This window comes from Tympanuchus pallidicinctus, unplaced genomic scaffold (assembly GCF_026119805.1).
Source record: "Tympanuchus pallidicinctus isolate F22 unplaced genomic scaffold, pur_lepc_1.0 scaffold16, whole genome shotgun sequence".
In the NCBI taxonomy this organism is placed as follows: domain Eukaryota; kingdom Metazoa; phylum Chordata; class Aves; order Galliformes; family Phasianidae; genus Tympanuchus; species Tympanuchus pallidicinctus.
The window spans coordinates 21,777,356-21,794,391 of record NW_026294679.1 but is presented as its reverse complement, the minus strand read 5'-3'; the positions used below and the strand labels follow the sequence as shown (position 1 = coordinate 21,794,391).

At 32.0% G+C, this 17,036-nt stretch overlaps 2 protein-coding genes across 30 annotated transcripts in view; one reads left to right on the top strand and one right to left on the bottom strand.

The window, feature by feature from the left end:
• Window positions 1-17,036, bottom strand: part of RPS24 (ribosomal protein S24) — a 773,435-nt gene that overhangs the window by 495,897 nt on the left and 260,502 nt on the right. The gene's annotated exons all lie outside the window — the stretch shown is intronic.
• KCNMA1 (potassium calcium-activated channel subfamily M alpha 1) overlaps window positions 1-17,036 on the top strand; it is a 432,315-nt gene that overhangs the window by 270,602 nt on the left and 144,677 nt on the right. For all 28 annotated transcript variants that reach the window (XM_052676753.1, XM_052676755.1, XM_052676754.1 and 25 more), the window contains exons 6-7: window positions 11,611-11,686; window positions 16,177-16,252. In XM_052676753.1, coding sequence (XP_052532713.1) covers window positions 11,611-11,686; window positions 16,177-16,252 — 152 coding nt within the window. The remainder of the gene's footprint in view (window positions 1-11,610; window positions 11,687-16,176; window positions 16,253-17,036) is intronic.

Below are 17,036 nucleotides of genomic sequence, written 5' to 3'. Positions count from 1 at the left end.
CTCTATGTGGTGGAAAGCATATTTATTCAAACGAGGGCTTTCTTTTTTCCAATCTTTCTTGAAATCCTGTTCAGATCCTGTTACAGACTTCCCAAGTCATTTTGGATCTGACTTGTTTCAGTATCATTTCTTGGACTTAGAAAATTGTTTCCAATGTCTCTGGTAGAGAGAACTATTTATGTCAGTCAGAAAATGAAATTAGTTTCTCCTTGTGGTTAATGAAAATAGATGTGTAACTTTAGAGAAAAATTGATAGTTTAAGCTGATGTTGCAAATGCCTTCTGGCCATTCAGCAAGTGTGCTTCAAGTTGAAACTTTGAAAATCTCTGTGAGAAAAAACATTTGTTTCAGTACCTTTTTTTTTTTTTTTTTTTTTTTTTTTTTTACGTATGCTCTCCAGAGCAACTCTGCCTAAACGTCTGTACAAATTTGCTGAACGCTTTACACCTTTTGGAAAATGGTATGCAACAGAGTACCTTAATGACACAAAGTGCTTTAATAACCGAGTTGTGGGGATGCCTGTGAGACAGGAGCTCCAAAACTTTATAAGCATCTGCTGTATCTTGATACATCCACAGCCCTCTGAAATACGCTCTTCTTAGCACCCTTAATTTAGTCAATTTTCAGTGTGTTTATTCATTAAGTATTATGTATTTCTGCCATCTAGTGGGAACTACTATAAATACACATCCAAATATGCCTTTAATATGCCAGTTTTTTTCTCTTTTACAAAACTGGTGTACTTTTTACAGCTTTAAAACACGTTATGTAATTTTACTTACATTATATTTTGTGTACATTGGAAGAACAATTTTGTTCAGTTTCCAAGGGAAATAGTGTTTTTCATACATATGCATTAGTTTCATTTGCAGTAACATTTCTTCATTCACTTCAGGTGACTTCAAGCAGGTAGAAGAATTTTTTAAAGAATATCACTCTTAATAGTCTATGATGTGCTATGTCTTCTGATAATAGTATGTCACTGAAAAGACTGTATCACATGTATAATATTGAATACAATTTTCTCTCCTTTTAATCAAACCAGTTTTCCTTATTATTCTTCAGTATCATCTATTAATTTTATCAATGTGGATTTTGTTTTCCCTCCAGAATATTAATAGAAATATTAACTTAAGGTCAAGAACCCTTCCCTGACAAGGTTATCATGGACAGCATGCTATTTAAAGGCATAACAGTTCTTTTTTTGCTTAATGCCATTGCGATGCTGCATTAACTCCATCAGTATGTACATCTTTATTGTTCAAACATAAATTCTAATGGCAATGGGATGTTTTTTGCATACATAAATACAATTCTTAATTTTGAACTCCTAAGTATTTTGCTGTAGTATTCCTTGCTCTGTCTGTGATTTGGTTAACTATGGTCTGTGGTTACTTTTAAACATATGATAATAATATTAACTTTCTTATATATTTTTGGAACATCAACTGACTGTACCAAACTTACTGAAAACCAACATTAAGTAGACTGCAGAGCAAATTTTTAAAATTACTAAATACAAGGTACCCAGATATGATGACTTAGAAATGTCTCAGTCCTTTTAGGAAGGCAGTTATGCCATAATTACATGATTGGCTTTTTCTCAAAACATGTATTAGATTTCAGCCTTATTTGCCTTATTACTAAAATGTCTACCAGACCCAAGGTAGTAGAATGCTGCAATAAAATGTCATTTATTTGCAATATGCAGTAAAGTCTTCAGCTCCATTAGTTAACATCAATCAAAAACACTTTCTTTTTGGAAATTTAGTACTTTAAGATACAAACTATATTTTAATATTTTATTACTACTTAGAAATTGTGTTAATTATTATTCATGAACAGTAAATGTACTCGCTAATAAGAATTTTTATTTAAGCAGCCTAAGTTTGTAATTCATAATCAATTTAAAATATCTGCTAAGATGGAGTCCTGTAGGCAGTCCTTTACTTGAATCAAACAGTTTGAAGTTGTAATGTTTAGAACTTCCAAAAATTTATCAGTACTCTTCAGCCTATTTCTTTTAGATTGACATTCTTTTAGTGTAAACCAAACTATTTTTTTCCATGTGTATTATACAAAAAAATAAAATTATATTATTGTACCTTAATTGCAGCTTAATTTTCAGTAGAACATAATCACCATAAAGGAAAGAGAGACGTTCTATTTCTGTTCATAGTATTAGAAGACATTTAGGTCCTATCTGAGTGTGGAATACTGAATTAACTTTATTCCATATTCCATATGGATTGCTAGAAAGTCTCTACCAGCAAAACTAATGATGTTCAGAGGGCATTTGCTTGCTCTTTCTGTGTGTATGCTTTGGCATCTTTTTGCTTTTTTTTTTTTTTTCTTCAATCTGGAGGTTTGTTTTTTGTTTTTTTTTTTTTTTTCAATTTGAAACAGCATTAAAAGAGACATTACTAAACTTTGGAAAATGTTTATTTGTTTCCAGCATTTAGTATATAATTCTTTTTGAATAAATCAGTAGAATGTATTTACGAATGTTATTATGAGTTTTCTTGGTATTTTAGGTTAAAATATCTAAGCTTATCATGTCTTTCAAATTGCACAGACATTTGCCAGGAATAGACTTTCTTATGAAATCTCACTAGCTGCTAATTCAGGCCAGAAGCAGAGATACTGCATTCAACTTCATCAGCAGTTTTGTTTGTAAAGTAAAAAATATAGCAGATGGCAAGGAAATATAAAAAACAGAATAATGCCTTAATTAATTTAAAAACATAAACACACACAGAAACACAACATTTTGGTTTGGGAAACTGTGTTTCTCTAGATCAAACTTTTTTTTTTTTTTTTTTTTTTTCCCTAAACCCATTTTCTTTCTGTTAAATGTGATTTTTGCAGGGAAATTGGCATTTTCTTTTTAATTCAGATCTTATTTAGAAGTTCACTTTTTAATTATGTTCTTAAATGATTAATTCTGTAAATAATACAAAATGAAGGCAGCTTACTATTCTTATTAAAATTAATATAATGTATATACTATTTGTAAATTTTTAATACGTATGTATAATTAAAATGATTTTAGATGCTTGTTAATGCACACTTAATGTAATGCTTAATGATGGCTAAATATAGGGTTAGGACACTGCTCACTCAAGAAAATAATAGGTTTGTAGTGATTATTTGGCAGACAATATGTATGATGATGTGGCAGTCAGAACAATAGAATTTATACACAAAATATATTGCAATCACAAATTCAAAATAAATAGGATAACTTGTAAAGTGGCTTCTACAATTTGTACCGTGGTTCCAGCTTTCATTTTCTATAGAGGTTCATAGTAACTCTGAGATTGGTCTCTCGTGCCTGCCTTCACTTACTTTCTTGCTATGGGCAAAACATCCACACTATAGCATTGTAAAATGAACTGAAAAGCAGATACACCTAGGAAATAAAAATGATCCATGATAGGTTCTTCTAGATTCTGTCATGTTCATGCTTACTATGGAAATACATCCTAATCACATAGGGAAGTACGTAGCAGTCAAGAGTATAGGGCAAATAATGCCCGTATTTGGAGGAAGGCTGTCTTCTGGAAAAACATCAGAAACACCTGCTTTTCTAGAAGCTGATTGTAATCTACTCTGACAGTGCATATCCTTTTTCACAATCTATTCTTAGTGTTGGTAATTCTGTGGCAATATATTTGTAATTTACTCTAGCTTTTGATAATATATTATCCTATTACAGCAACCATTTTTTGAGCAGTAAAAATACCCTCAGAATTTGCATCTCAGCAGGCAGACCACAGGCAGATTTTCTGTCTGAAATTAATTTGAAGAGAAGAGTCTTAAACACTATTCTCTTTGCTGGACTTATTCCAGAGGCAACCTTAGTGCTGTATTGAATCTTCCAGTTCTCAGACTTTGTATTTAAATATGTTACATACAACACTGGATCTGTGAAGACTTCTAGTACTGGCATGAGGTGAAAATAGGGATACTAGTAAGTAATGTATGGACTATTCCTATTCCCACCAGACAATGAAAGCAACTTAATCTTTGGCTTCTATAGAATTTTATGCCTGAAGTCTCAATCTAATAGCTGGTATGAAATATTGTTTGTTGTTATTACAGTATGAATTTATTCCACCTTCAAGGAATTATACAGTAAGACCATCATTCATCGTTTTACAGGCATAAATATTTTATGGAGTGTATGGCACAATCTGGTCAGAGAAGTAGAATTTTTTTTTTTCACACTTGTATCATAATTATATACAATTTTGTGGAGTATTATTTTTTCTAAATTAATTTGTATGTATTTGCTCCAATTATTTTTTAAATATTTCCTTTAACTTCAATTTAAAGTTTAAAGAGGATTTCATACAAATTCATTAGAATCAAAAGATTTGACTTTTCAAGTCTTATTTTGTAGTATATTAATTTTTTTCACTGGCAGTTACACCTTGTGCCTTACAACTCAAAGGAAAGACAGGCAGAATTGAAAGTCTGCAAGCAACAGAGTGCTGCAGCATTACTCAGATTTTACATCTGGCTTTTGTCCTTCCTTTGCTTAGGCTTAGAAATTTAGATTTGCATTTTTTAATTGTGGATCTGATTTGTTTCAAAATTATTTCCATTTTCTGTTATTTAATTATTTTTTTTTTCCCAGAATTTGATGTATTCAATAGTTTTAGCAGTGCTCTGAAACAAAAAGGGAGAAAATCAATAAAAATCTGGATAACATCCTCTGTTCCAGGGAGCTGAAAGAGTTAAAAGAATACTGTCAGATTACTAAACCCAAAATGTAGGTTATGTAAACAAGAAGCTTGGCTTTTGCTAGTTATTAATGGAGCACTGATTTGCTTTATTGGTGTGCTAGACTCAAAACACTTTTGAATTCTACACCCAAATGTTTGCTGTAAAAAACAAAACAAAACAAACAAACAAACAAACAAACAAAAATCACAAAGTAAAATAATGATAGGTTTAAAATTCAAAATATAACAAGAATATAGTTATATTTAAAGTGAAATACAAAAATGAAGAAAAATAATATGCCTTACATAATTAAAAATAAGATTAGGATGTTCTTTCAGTTTGAGCAGTAGATGTGATTAGTAATAAGGAGAAATAATGCCTTGTTAAAATCCTTCCAGTTTGAAAGGAATAATTCAAATGCTAACGGATAGTTTATGAATATGTATGTATGCATTTGTACAGTCAAAGAGCATAATTCCCAATGAACTCCATGGAATTTCACTTCTGTGACCAGTGGGAATATGACAAGGGTGTTTGTAAGAACTTGGTGTAAATGCTACAATGTAAAAGAGTCACAGAAATGGGTTACTTATTATTTACTCCCTGAATAATACTTGGCATTTTAAATTTGTGTGTACGTGCTCCGCATTTCTTTGTTTGGCCTTGTCACACTTCAATAACATTTCCAAAGTGCTTTGAGATCCAGTATATTTCCTATAAGCAGATGATACTGTCTATTTTTATATCTGCTTTGCACTGTACTCCAGATGGCATTGATGTATTTTTGGAATATATATTTTTATGGCTTTTCTAGTGCAGAAAAAAAAAAATGTAATAGGGATGTTAGGCACGTTAAGCATATTTCTTGAAATGAAGTTAGCTTTTCAAGAAGGAGTATGTACGTTATTCTCTAAAGCCAGGACATTGACCAGGCAAGCACATCATGTCTCATGGAAAGTACCATCTCACATTTAAATTTTATTTGAAACAGCTTTTTTTCTAATTGAGGTGGTAGCTGACTGAACAAAAATCCTGTTGTGAATATTCACAGAACAAGTCTGCTTGAGAAAACTAATGTGCTCTATTCTTTCCCTCTTGCTTGATGGCTAAAGATATATAGATTTTTTCTTCCGTAATATAGCTGCCATTAACTGGGATTAGATGAAGAATGGTTGTGTGTGTACAGGGGTTTATTTCATCTGGGATAAATCCTGTAAGAGTTGGCTGATTTGTGACCTCTGCCTTCTGCATAATAACTTTCACCAGAAGACACACATGTATATTGCCAAAGAAAAGAGTACACAGCAAATAATTCCCTTTATGATCTGCTATAGCTATATTCTTTATGAGAGTACCTGTTCATTTCAAGTGAACAGCATCACATTTGAGGGTTTTGAATTGATGGGTGTGGTTCTTTGGTGTATCTGAAAGAAGCTTATGTGGTAATATCCGGATAGAAGATGGCTTTTAAGCTCTAGTACATCACGGATCAGAGGAGCATCTGCCCTGCCTGCCTGTCTGTTCTCTGATTTGTTTCGCCTATTCACTTGGTGATATTCCTAGGGTGTTTTGTGAGGCTGAGTTCTATATTTGCATGAATTCTGTTTGTTTCATGCTAACAGAAGTGAGTTAGATTATATTGAATTATCTTTCGATAACAACATGTAAAGTTAAAATTTGTATATAATACAAATTTGCAAACTGTGCCCTGTTAAGTAAATCTGCTTCCAAAGAAAAGTTCTATTAAAGAAAGTACTCTGAGCTTTCTCTGTGTTAATACTGAATTAGAAAAAAAAGAGGTGTGTATGAATATCTTCATTGTTACTGGATGCTGTGACTGAAGACTGGACCACAATACATCTTATGTGCAGAAGATAGATAGTAATGATTCCCAGCAAGATTTTAGTCTACCACAGCCCTTCTGGGGGCACGCGTACAGAAACTTACAAAAGTACCAGAAGACGTAAAAAGTCTCTTGGAGAACTATTCCAAAATGGATATCGTGTCAAAGCGGGACATAATATCCCTGAGAAGGAAGAACAGCATTCTTTTCGAAACTCCTTGGTGTCTTGTTACAGGGTCGGCTCATACTGGGGTAAGGTCCAACTCTAAACTTTTTCTTCAAAATGTAGTTTGTGATTCTGTCTCTAGTGCTAGCACAATTCTTTACTCAACAGATATTGTATTTATTTTTTCCATTCCTGGTATATGATTTCAGCTGCTGTATAGGAAAAATTCCTTCTGTGACTTGCATGATGTAATGTGCCTGTATATGCAGTGCCTTCTCAAAAGGGTTTGATATTCAAATAAAATGAAATAATTGTCTTTATTGAAGAATGGAAAGTAATTTTCTACAGTGATATAGAGTTGTTGTTTGTTTTGTTTTAGATGGCTATCATTTTAATAGGTGTAAATGTAAATTAAAAATATGCATCGGAGATATTTATTAACAATTTTGATATGGCACTGCTTGAAAGGAATTAGTAGCAATCTATATAGATTCTTAACTTGATGCAGTGAAACCTGCTTCATATGTACACTTGCATAATAATAGCAAGGAAATATATGAAAATAATTTGGTTATGTTGCAGATTCTCTTCTTCTTGTATTGTTCTTGGAGCTTTCATTTTGACACTCATCTACAGGGAGTGGAATCTCAGGTTGTTCTGCTGCACAATGTGAAGGCATTCAGAACAGAGCTGTTTTCATCCCCAAAATTACCCCTCTATTCTGTGTATCTCAGAAAATTTTCTGGTTTTCTTAGTACTGATTCTTGTTTTTTCAGTCTTCTGTAAGCCATATGGTCTCAGTCAAATAGAGTAGCAGTGGTCATTGATAATTTTCATGAATAGTGAAATCATTCATTGAAGATACAATTCTAGTGAATGGATGAATGGTTTGCAAAGAATGTAGTTGGTATGCAAAATCTCTGCGGTTTGAAGTCCTTGTGCCAGTACCTCTGAATATGCTACTCTCAGAATAAGCAATATATGAAAATAAGAAAGGTATTATGTATTTATTTGAAGACATAATGTAATACTTGATGCTGTTTCACTAGATTGAATTCTTGTTGAATTAAGGAAAGATCCTAATTCCTATTTCTGTTTTCTGGAATCTCATAAAGAATAAATAATTGTTTAGTTGTCTTCATTTCCTCCTCTGGGAGACTTGGTGATATTTTTGTTCTCTTTTATTTTTTTAATCTGTTGTTAATACAAACATTTAGTGTTTTCTGTTAGCTTAATTTAATCAAATGACTTACTGGTTTCCTCTTGCAAATTATCTGCTCTAGTAAGTATAAGCATTATGTAAATTAATTATAATTTTAAAAAAAAAATAAATCTCCCCACTGTTACTTCTTTTATTCCCAGTAGTCTCTTATGTGATTTAGAAAATTATCTGACAAAATAATACAAGTTACTACACACATTTTAAATCTTCAGTGTACTTTCAGAATTGTTCTTTAGTTGTCATAGCTGAAACATGTAGATGAACAAATATTTCCTCAGCTAGAAAATAATGCCGTGGTATACTTTGAGGCTCATTTGAATTATTTGTTATATGTACAACTGAAATTATTGGACTAGACTGAAATTATGGAATAAAATATTTTTTTATATTAAAAGTATCTGAATTGTGATAATCATAATAGTCTTTTCTGGCTTAGAAATCTATGAGATCTTCAACTTCATCTTAGAGCTCAGAAATTCCAGGTTGGAAACATACCTTGGTCTTGAATGTAGAAACTAAGATTAGCTCAGTGAAGAAGCATGTGTATTTTTTATCTGATTGGAGAGAATTTCTAAGTGAATTAAACCTTTTGATATATTTTTTTTTCATTTTGTAATAGAGGATTATATTCTATTCCAGTTAGATCCCACAAGAATGTTCCAACATAAAACCTTTTGCCAAGTAAGAATTGAGGAGGCAAAATTGCAAATAATCCTTTTAGCAGATTGGTCAGTTGACTTTAGAAGACAGGATCCCATTAAACATTCACAGTGCAAATTGACATAACTATATTACTTAACAATCTATTTTATTTGAATTACTGATTGTATTCTTTAAATATAAGAGTATTAGGATCTCATACAGCTTTTGAAAATGAATGAATTTTTTTATTAGTGTTCTCAGTATAGATTTTTGATTAGTATCCTTGATGTGTAAGAAAATGTCATAAATTTCTATTCCTGGTGAGTTGGGGAACATGAAAGAAATTCTTATTTTTAAATGAGTCAAATTTGATTTGGAACAGTGGGAGATCATGACATGGGAAATTATGTTAGTTATTTCATATGCTTTTTTTTCATAACCTAGCTATTCTTTATGGATCCATTGTTATTATTCTTGAGTAAGACTACCCAAAATCTTTTCTATTTAACTTTGCTTACTTTTCATGTGGATTCATGGTAAACTACCCACTGAATAATTTGGGCCATCTTTAATCCGACAACAGTTGCACTGCAGCAGGGTTATTGCTGTGAGGATTACTATGTTATCAGTTTATGTCATATACATGATTGCACTCTTTGATATATTGTTAATTCCAGAACCAAAATGAAGTGTTACTGGACTTTACCTCTTAGGAATTGCTCAGTATATTCATCATCACCTTGCAAAGTGCAAGATGATATGAATAACATACATTCAAGTGATCTTATTTCACTTGAGCTTTGTGCTTACAGTTTGTTCCTAGGTGTTGCTTCTTGTAGTCTATTTTAATTTTCTATTTCAATTAATTTCGTTTAATTTTTCTAAAAATAAAAAATAAAAAATAGAAATATATATTTATATCAACAAGTTTCCTGGAAAATATGATGAAGTAGTGTCATATAGGGTTCATGACAGCTTCTGAAGTTTTATATATCATTTACAGAATCTGGCTTTTCATAGGGTTTATGACTTGTGTCTTCATACTATGAATATGGGATGAGATTCTTATTAAATCATATATTCTTGTTGTAAACTCATTATCTACAAGACAGGAAGTACCAAAGATCATCTAAAATGGTACGGGTGCAAAAATCTAACAGATTTATTCAGTTATTGAAAAGGTTAGATAAATGGAAAGGATTTAGATTCTGTCATGATAAGGAAAACTTTTATCTATGGTTCGAGTTTTTCGTGCTTGAACTATGCAGAACAGGCAATGCACTGAAGTTTCCTTAGTGAAAAAACAAAGCCCCAAAGTAGTGTCCTAGACAAGATGCAGAGGTTAAAAGCTGATTCTGTACAAGCAAGTTCTATTTGTAGGTCACGGAAGCTGGACTTTAAGCCTCTGTATTTCTCTCTCTTTCTCTCTTTCTTATGCTTCTTTTTGAAACATTGCAATGGATATATCTTTAAATTCTCTTTAGTTGCAGTACATTTGAAATGAGCTATTTTTCTTCCGTTATATGTTTATTAAAAATTTGCTAGGGAGTGGACAATTTCAAAATGTAACAATTTTGAACGTTTCAGTTCTAGGAACTGCTAGAACTCTAGCGCTACTAGGACTACTCCTGCAAGCACAGCAGAAGCATGTGTCTTGTAGTTTGAGAAATTTGATATAAAATGATCACCTTCTACTTGCAAATGGATCTGAAATTTGGACTTACTAAGCATCATTTTATGGCTTTTTCTGCTGAGATCCCCAAATCCACTTTTCAAGTTGTGATTAATCTTAAGAGCTACACGGTTTCTATAAACTTTGTATATGTATGGTACACAAATAAGAGGATAGCTCTATTAAGGATAGCTGTGAGCCTTAACAGGAGTAAAAAATTTATTTAGCAACTTTTCTATAGTATTGTTAAAATAAAGCCTTGATTTAGCATACATCTGACCACATACAACTTTGCTTTTGAAGGAAACCTCTGAACTTCACTGGGATGAGAAAGGTTGTGCTGATGTTTAATTGTTTTCCTTAAGTTTCTAGGGAGAAAAAATGTTTTATAACACACGAGATTGAATGACAAGAAGCTGCCCTGCAATAGTCACAGTAGCATATTATACAATTTTTTAAGTAACTCTTGGCTGCACTGTTTACTAAAAAAATATCCTGAAAGTGCTGTTTCAATGTTATAAGATGTGTGTTTGTACACTATGTACCCTTATTCATATGCCAGAGGTCTGTAGCCAATTTAGAATCAGAATAAGTCTCCTTTAATAATTTAAGCCCTTAATCTTTTACAGTATTTTCTCTTGCATACTCTCTCTCACGGGCTTTACAGTTGTCTAGGAATTGCTACTCAGGCAACCTGATTTCAACACAAAAGTTCTATTTTTTTTAATAGAAATAATTATATAGCAAATTTGAAACTTTTAGGAGAGAGTGTGTGGTCCTCTTGTTGTACTACTTGATTTTTTTGGAAATTGCGGTGGAGATAGGGGCATTAATGACGTAAAATCTTTTATTGCAATAAGATTTGCCAATGTAATCAGGCATATCCACAGTCTAGTTTATCTGGGTTATCAGATCTTTTGCTCATAATCTCTTATTTTTCACTAAGCATCATGGGAGCTTGGAAAATTGAGAAGTTTCAGGTCTGTACGTGTCTTTGGCAGTCTGAAGAGAAGGTCATGTGTGTTAGAACAATCAACAGAACCTCAAAGAGGCTTTTTTCCCTCTTAGCTTTCAGCCAATTAATCTCCTTCCATGGCTTCCCGGCTAAACTGAATTTTTCCGGTAGAATACCTCAGCAGTTAAGGAATTAAGTTTAAAACTATTCCAAAAAGGACTGGTGAGGATCTTGAAACTGTTAAATATGGAGGAACACTTCAAAGGTATTTGACAGACTGTATGCTGCCTATGTTATTTTCATGATCGCTGTCTTTGTAAATGAAGTGTTGCTAGAATTTGGATTATTCTTTACTAGAGTCTTTTTTTCTTTAATGCAGGTTTAAGATTTTTAAGAGCCCTTAGACTGATACAGTTTTCAGAAATATTGCAGTTTCTGAATATCCTTAAAACAAGGTAAGACATTTAATTATATTTTGAGTGATTGTATTGATGGCGTAACTTAAATGGCTTCTGTTAGTGGTGGTCCTAGTAATATATGATTTTTTTTTTGTCTGAAAAAATAATCAGCCAAAAAAATGAAGTTCAATATCTGTTCTTCAAAATTTTTCCATAGCTGACCACTGATTTACCAGAGTAAACATTTTTTTTTCTGTGTTATCAGGAGAAGATTTTGCTTGGAATATCTGATTGAATATTGATAAATTCAGAGCAGAATGAATTGCATAGCTCTTCACTGATTAAATGTTACTTATTTCCACATTGTCAGTCTGTATTCCACTGCCTTACATAACGGAAAATAATTCAATTAATTCAGGAATACTGCTAAAAAGCATTTCAAAAAATAATTGTTGTGGCTGTACCTCAGTTCTTCTGAATTGAGCATCCTTCCTCACATAAAAAAATAATTTTACACACAGCTATGTTTCTATTGTGTTCACTGCCATTAGCATTCCTTTCAAAGAATACTTTAAACTCCTCTGATTAACTTTGTTTTTCACATATTCTTTAGGCCAATAATACATGTTAATTGTGTGGAAAAAGCATAGGTTGGAACAAAAGATCACTCTGAGGAAAAAAAAAACAAAAAACAAAAAACAGGAACCTTCCCATGCTTCACTGCTGTAGATGCTTTGCCTTTTATCACTTCTTAAATTACCCCAGCTAAAGAATTGAACCAGCCTTCCAATAATTAATGTAAATTCAGTTCAATTCTAACATACTATATTCTCTCCATTAGTTGAGAAGCTTGTGTGAGAACTTTGTAAGCAAGAAACTGTGTCCACATCCCCTGTAAACTGGTTGTGATGAGTAAATAGAACCTTGAGAATTGTAGATGCTCATAGTGAAGAGCTGATTTTTCAGTCCTTAAGCTTAAAACTATTTTATGTGCTCTAGTCTCTTACAATCTGTATATCTTCAGCTGTGTGACTCTAGGAAGTCCAGTCCTTGATACATAGAGAAATTAATGAACATGTAGGGAAAATGTTAGCCCATTAGCTTAGATTATTACCAGTTTGTTAAAGAAAGTGAATAATTTGTCCAGGAGCTCAGAATATCCAGTATTTTTGACACAAGAACTACCTCACCAGAGGACATGGCAACTAATAGAAATGTCCCATAAACTCAAATGGTTTTAGATAAAGTCAGAAGTGATGAATTTGTAAACTTCTAGGTCCATAAGTGTAGGGATATTGTATTGATCAACTGCAGTTTATTCAAAGCTTGCTAACTTAAGATTAACTGATTCATTATAATAGCATTTTTTTCTAGTAGAAATTTAAATGTGAGATTAGATAGTGTCTCTATAATTTTCTATCTGAATGCCTAAATATCTGTAAAACCCAAATGCTTACAACCTTTACTAAGGCTGCAAAGCAGAGTTTCTAATGTGACAGTTTCAGTTTACTTGACTGATTAACCGCCAGCAGCTCATCAGTAGTAAAGTTTATTTAACTTAAAAACAATAGGTGCCTCAATTTTTTTTTTTTATTTTTCCCTGTTCCTATTTTTTCAGTGGAAGAACATGTCTGCTCTGTGTATTTTAGTAAACCTGAAGTGAACTTAATTATTTGAATACTATCGATGTTCACAAAGCAGCATTTTGTAAAATGAATGAATCAATCTGCAACAAATGGCCAGAAAACAGATAGTGTAGGTGATGGATACACATATGCTGTTAGAGTATCAAGATACTATTTTAGTGGAAGTTTCTATTTCTGCGTTATTAATCTTTCTGAAAAAAACTCCACAAAACTAAACTGAAAGTGCTGAGCACTTGTGTCTAATGAACAATCTTTAGAAATTTTTCAAGAGCCAGAGGACTGACGTTGTTATCCTCATTAAATCCCTGTTCAATTAAATAAAATCTACTTATTTAAAATTGAGCAGTGTTTCAGTTACATACAGTAACCATAAAGTCTCATTATTACCATAAATTTTCATTTTGTATTTTATAGTTTTGACCAGTTACTGCAAAATTGTTCTGCTTAGAAGGGTCTAAAAACCTTGTTAACTTAAGAAATTTCAATAGTCCTTGCCTACCACTTATAAAGATTTCATGAAATTTTCAACTTCGCAGTTTGTCTATAATAAAGACCAAGAACTAATGACAGTACTCAACCTGGTGAACTAAAACAGTAAATTCAGTATTTCATTATTAGCTCTGAAAGTATATTATAGAAAAGAAAAAAAAAAGATGCTTTTATTATATAAAATAATAGAAAAAAAAAAAAAGACATAGCTATTTAAGGTTATATGCATTCATTTGAAAAAATATGGAGGTAATTTAATGAAGTATTTCATTGTGGTTAACATTAATCATAGAATAACAGAATTGCTCAGACTCTGCAGATCTTCAAGTCTAATCCCAACCAAACCATACTACCCTAACAACCCTCTGCTAAATCATGTCCCCGAGCACCACTTAAAAATGGTTTTCAAACACATTCAGATATTGACACGATCAGCAAAGTAATGAGAAAATCATGAGAACATAATTATTGTTTTATTTGAAAAGAACAACTAAAGCAAAGATCTACCTTGGCCTATTAGAAGATATTCCTCTGCCAGTAATCTATTTGTTTCCTTACTTTGAAATGAAATACATCTTACTCAGAATATTTTATGTTCCCGTGTTTATAAAATAGAGTTGTGTGATGTTGAGTTGGAAATTTCTCTACTTCATGGCTTTCAAATATTTTTTCAACAAATCTGCAGGGACTTAGGTCTCACACTAAGGGATTTTGCACAGATGTTGCAAAGAGATTAAAGATCAGAAAAATGTTTGTGACTAATCTTTCATCTATATTTAGACTCTGGCAGAAACACAGGCGTATTTCATAGAGGACAGAGAAGGTACAATTTTCAATAAACCCGAAAAAATAAAAATTTTCAAACACATAATGAGAAGATACTTTTAATGACTGCAATCATTTACATATATTACAGTAATATGTGGAGAACAGTTGTTGTTTTATTGCACTTTCTTCTGACCTAAATTCAGGTGAAGAATTATATTTAGCTTTTCATAATGAAACTTTGCATCAGTATAATTTCTATCATTTTGTTTAATCTAGGCACCTAGAGATTAGTGTCTTCTGGCATTATTGTGGTATTATGAATGCTGTTATTAACAAAATGTTAAAATTAACCAAACAAACCTTAATAAACTGTCACAGAATATATGCTTTGATGTGCATGTGCATTAATTAATTGTAAAAATGAAGGCATAGCTTCATAAACTTGAGTACAGTAATCATTACAGCAACTGTTATTTGTTAGCCAGTTGTGTATCTTTACTAGTCCCTACAGTTGCCCACTCAACTGTACTAGTTAAAAATTATGTTCAGTGGAACTATCTGTGTAATTTTCCAGTTTCATTTGTCCATTTGTTAACTTAGGTTAGAAATTGTCCTCAATTAGTTAGAAAAATAAATATTAATCAACTCTATCACTACTTTTCTACTATACTACCAAAACTACTTCCCCCCCCCCCCCAGTATTTCTTCTTTTGGAACACACTGGCTTGGAAATCATGAGTTTTCTGATGATGTGTTCATTCTTTCTAAATGTGTTTTCAAAAACAGAGGAAAGCTATTTTCAATAAAATTCCTTGAAAGTGTAAGGTCTTTAACACGTAATAATAGATAACTTCAGTTCATTGTGTATTTGCTGGATGTAACTCCTAGCTTTTCAAATTGCACTAATATTTTTTAGAATAGAAGGACCAGGCTTTACATAAACCTTTTCCACAAGCTCTTCAGTATAGTGCTTTTCTGCTGAACTCAGTGTGAGGTTCCTGCTTTAAAATCACCTTTGTCTACAGTAGAATATATCATACTCAGAGGGGCTAAAAAGAATTTGTGGGGTTTCTCTTGTTTTGTTTTTGAAACTGTTAGTGTGAATTATGAAATATGTTATGATTTAATTTGAAAATGACTTAGGACTTTACACAGAAACAAAATACCCAAGTTTGGTAATCCTATTTTTTTCCCCACAAAACCAGTCTGGCATTCACAGATTGGCTGCAATAGTTCATTACTGCTTGCTGTATCTCTAGAAAGATGGTCTTGCTCTATAATAATATTTGCAAATATTAGCAATGAGTCAGCACTGAAAATCTTGACATTGGCATTTAAAGCCTCATCAGGTCTGGGGTAAAAAAAAAAAAAAAAAAGAATATGGAAAAAGCATACAAGCTAATGAAAAACGAAATAATTCAGAAAGCATCAGTCAGTTATGGGTGGAAATACAGTGTTCAGAAGACAATGGTAGCTGGCATTACCTTATTTAATTCATTGTGTCTGCGTGGATGTATTCCAGGACATCAGAATGTTTGAATGTGTTTAAATGCTGATGTGTACAGAAAGGAAAATTGAAAGAGTAGTGAGAGGAATGTCCGATAAATTCCAAAGTATGTTCTTTTTCTTTTTTTTTCTCCCCAGTAATTCCATCAAGCTAGTGAATCTGTGCTCTATATTTATCAGCACATGGCTGACAGCAGCTGGGTTCATACATTTGGTAAGTATGTTTGCAAATATTTCTTTGGCTTTCTTTCACAACTACCTTATTATCTGAAATTGTCTTATTCTGAATGATCCCTTAGTACAGTTCATTATTAAATAAAAATAAAAAAATTGAAGTTTCTTCAATTTTCAGCTTTTACTCAAATATTATTTTATAAGTAATACTAATCTATGTCTTAACCTCTATATTTAGTTTCAGCAATAGATAAATGTGAGACTTGAACTATTATAACTTCCTGAATGATTATACTTAACCAGTAGGTGGCAATGTTGCCTAAATAACTACTCAAAGTGCTTCCTGGAATGGGACCTCTGAGTATGAAATGAGAGTGAGGTCCTGGGAAATCAATGGTTGTGCTAGAGAAGAAAGCCATTCTGTATTTCCACAAGATGCAGTGGGATTGCAACCATTTAGGATAGCATTCCTTCTGCTTTTCTCTTAGATTTCTAGTGTTTGATTTTTCTATTCGTCACTGATAGTATACTTTTTTGTCTTAATTGTTATTCTGCACTTAAAAATACCTGACAAGTATAAGATGCTTCATATAGAATTACAAATCATTTCATAAATATTAATATACTTGTATATAAAAGGTATGTGTCATTTGCATGTTTTCAAATTTAAAAACAATAGCTTTTGCTAAGTTACTTGCTAAATATAATTAAATATAACTAAATATTTGTCCTTTAAGGACATTTTATGATGAATTTAGAATCAGGAAAATTTCAGGGCAGTAATAAGTTAGGATGATTTTGAAGTAATGTTATGATTTGGTGAT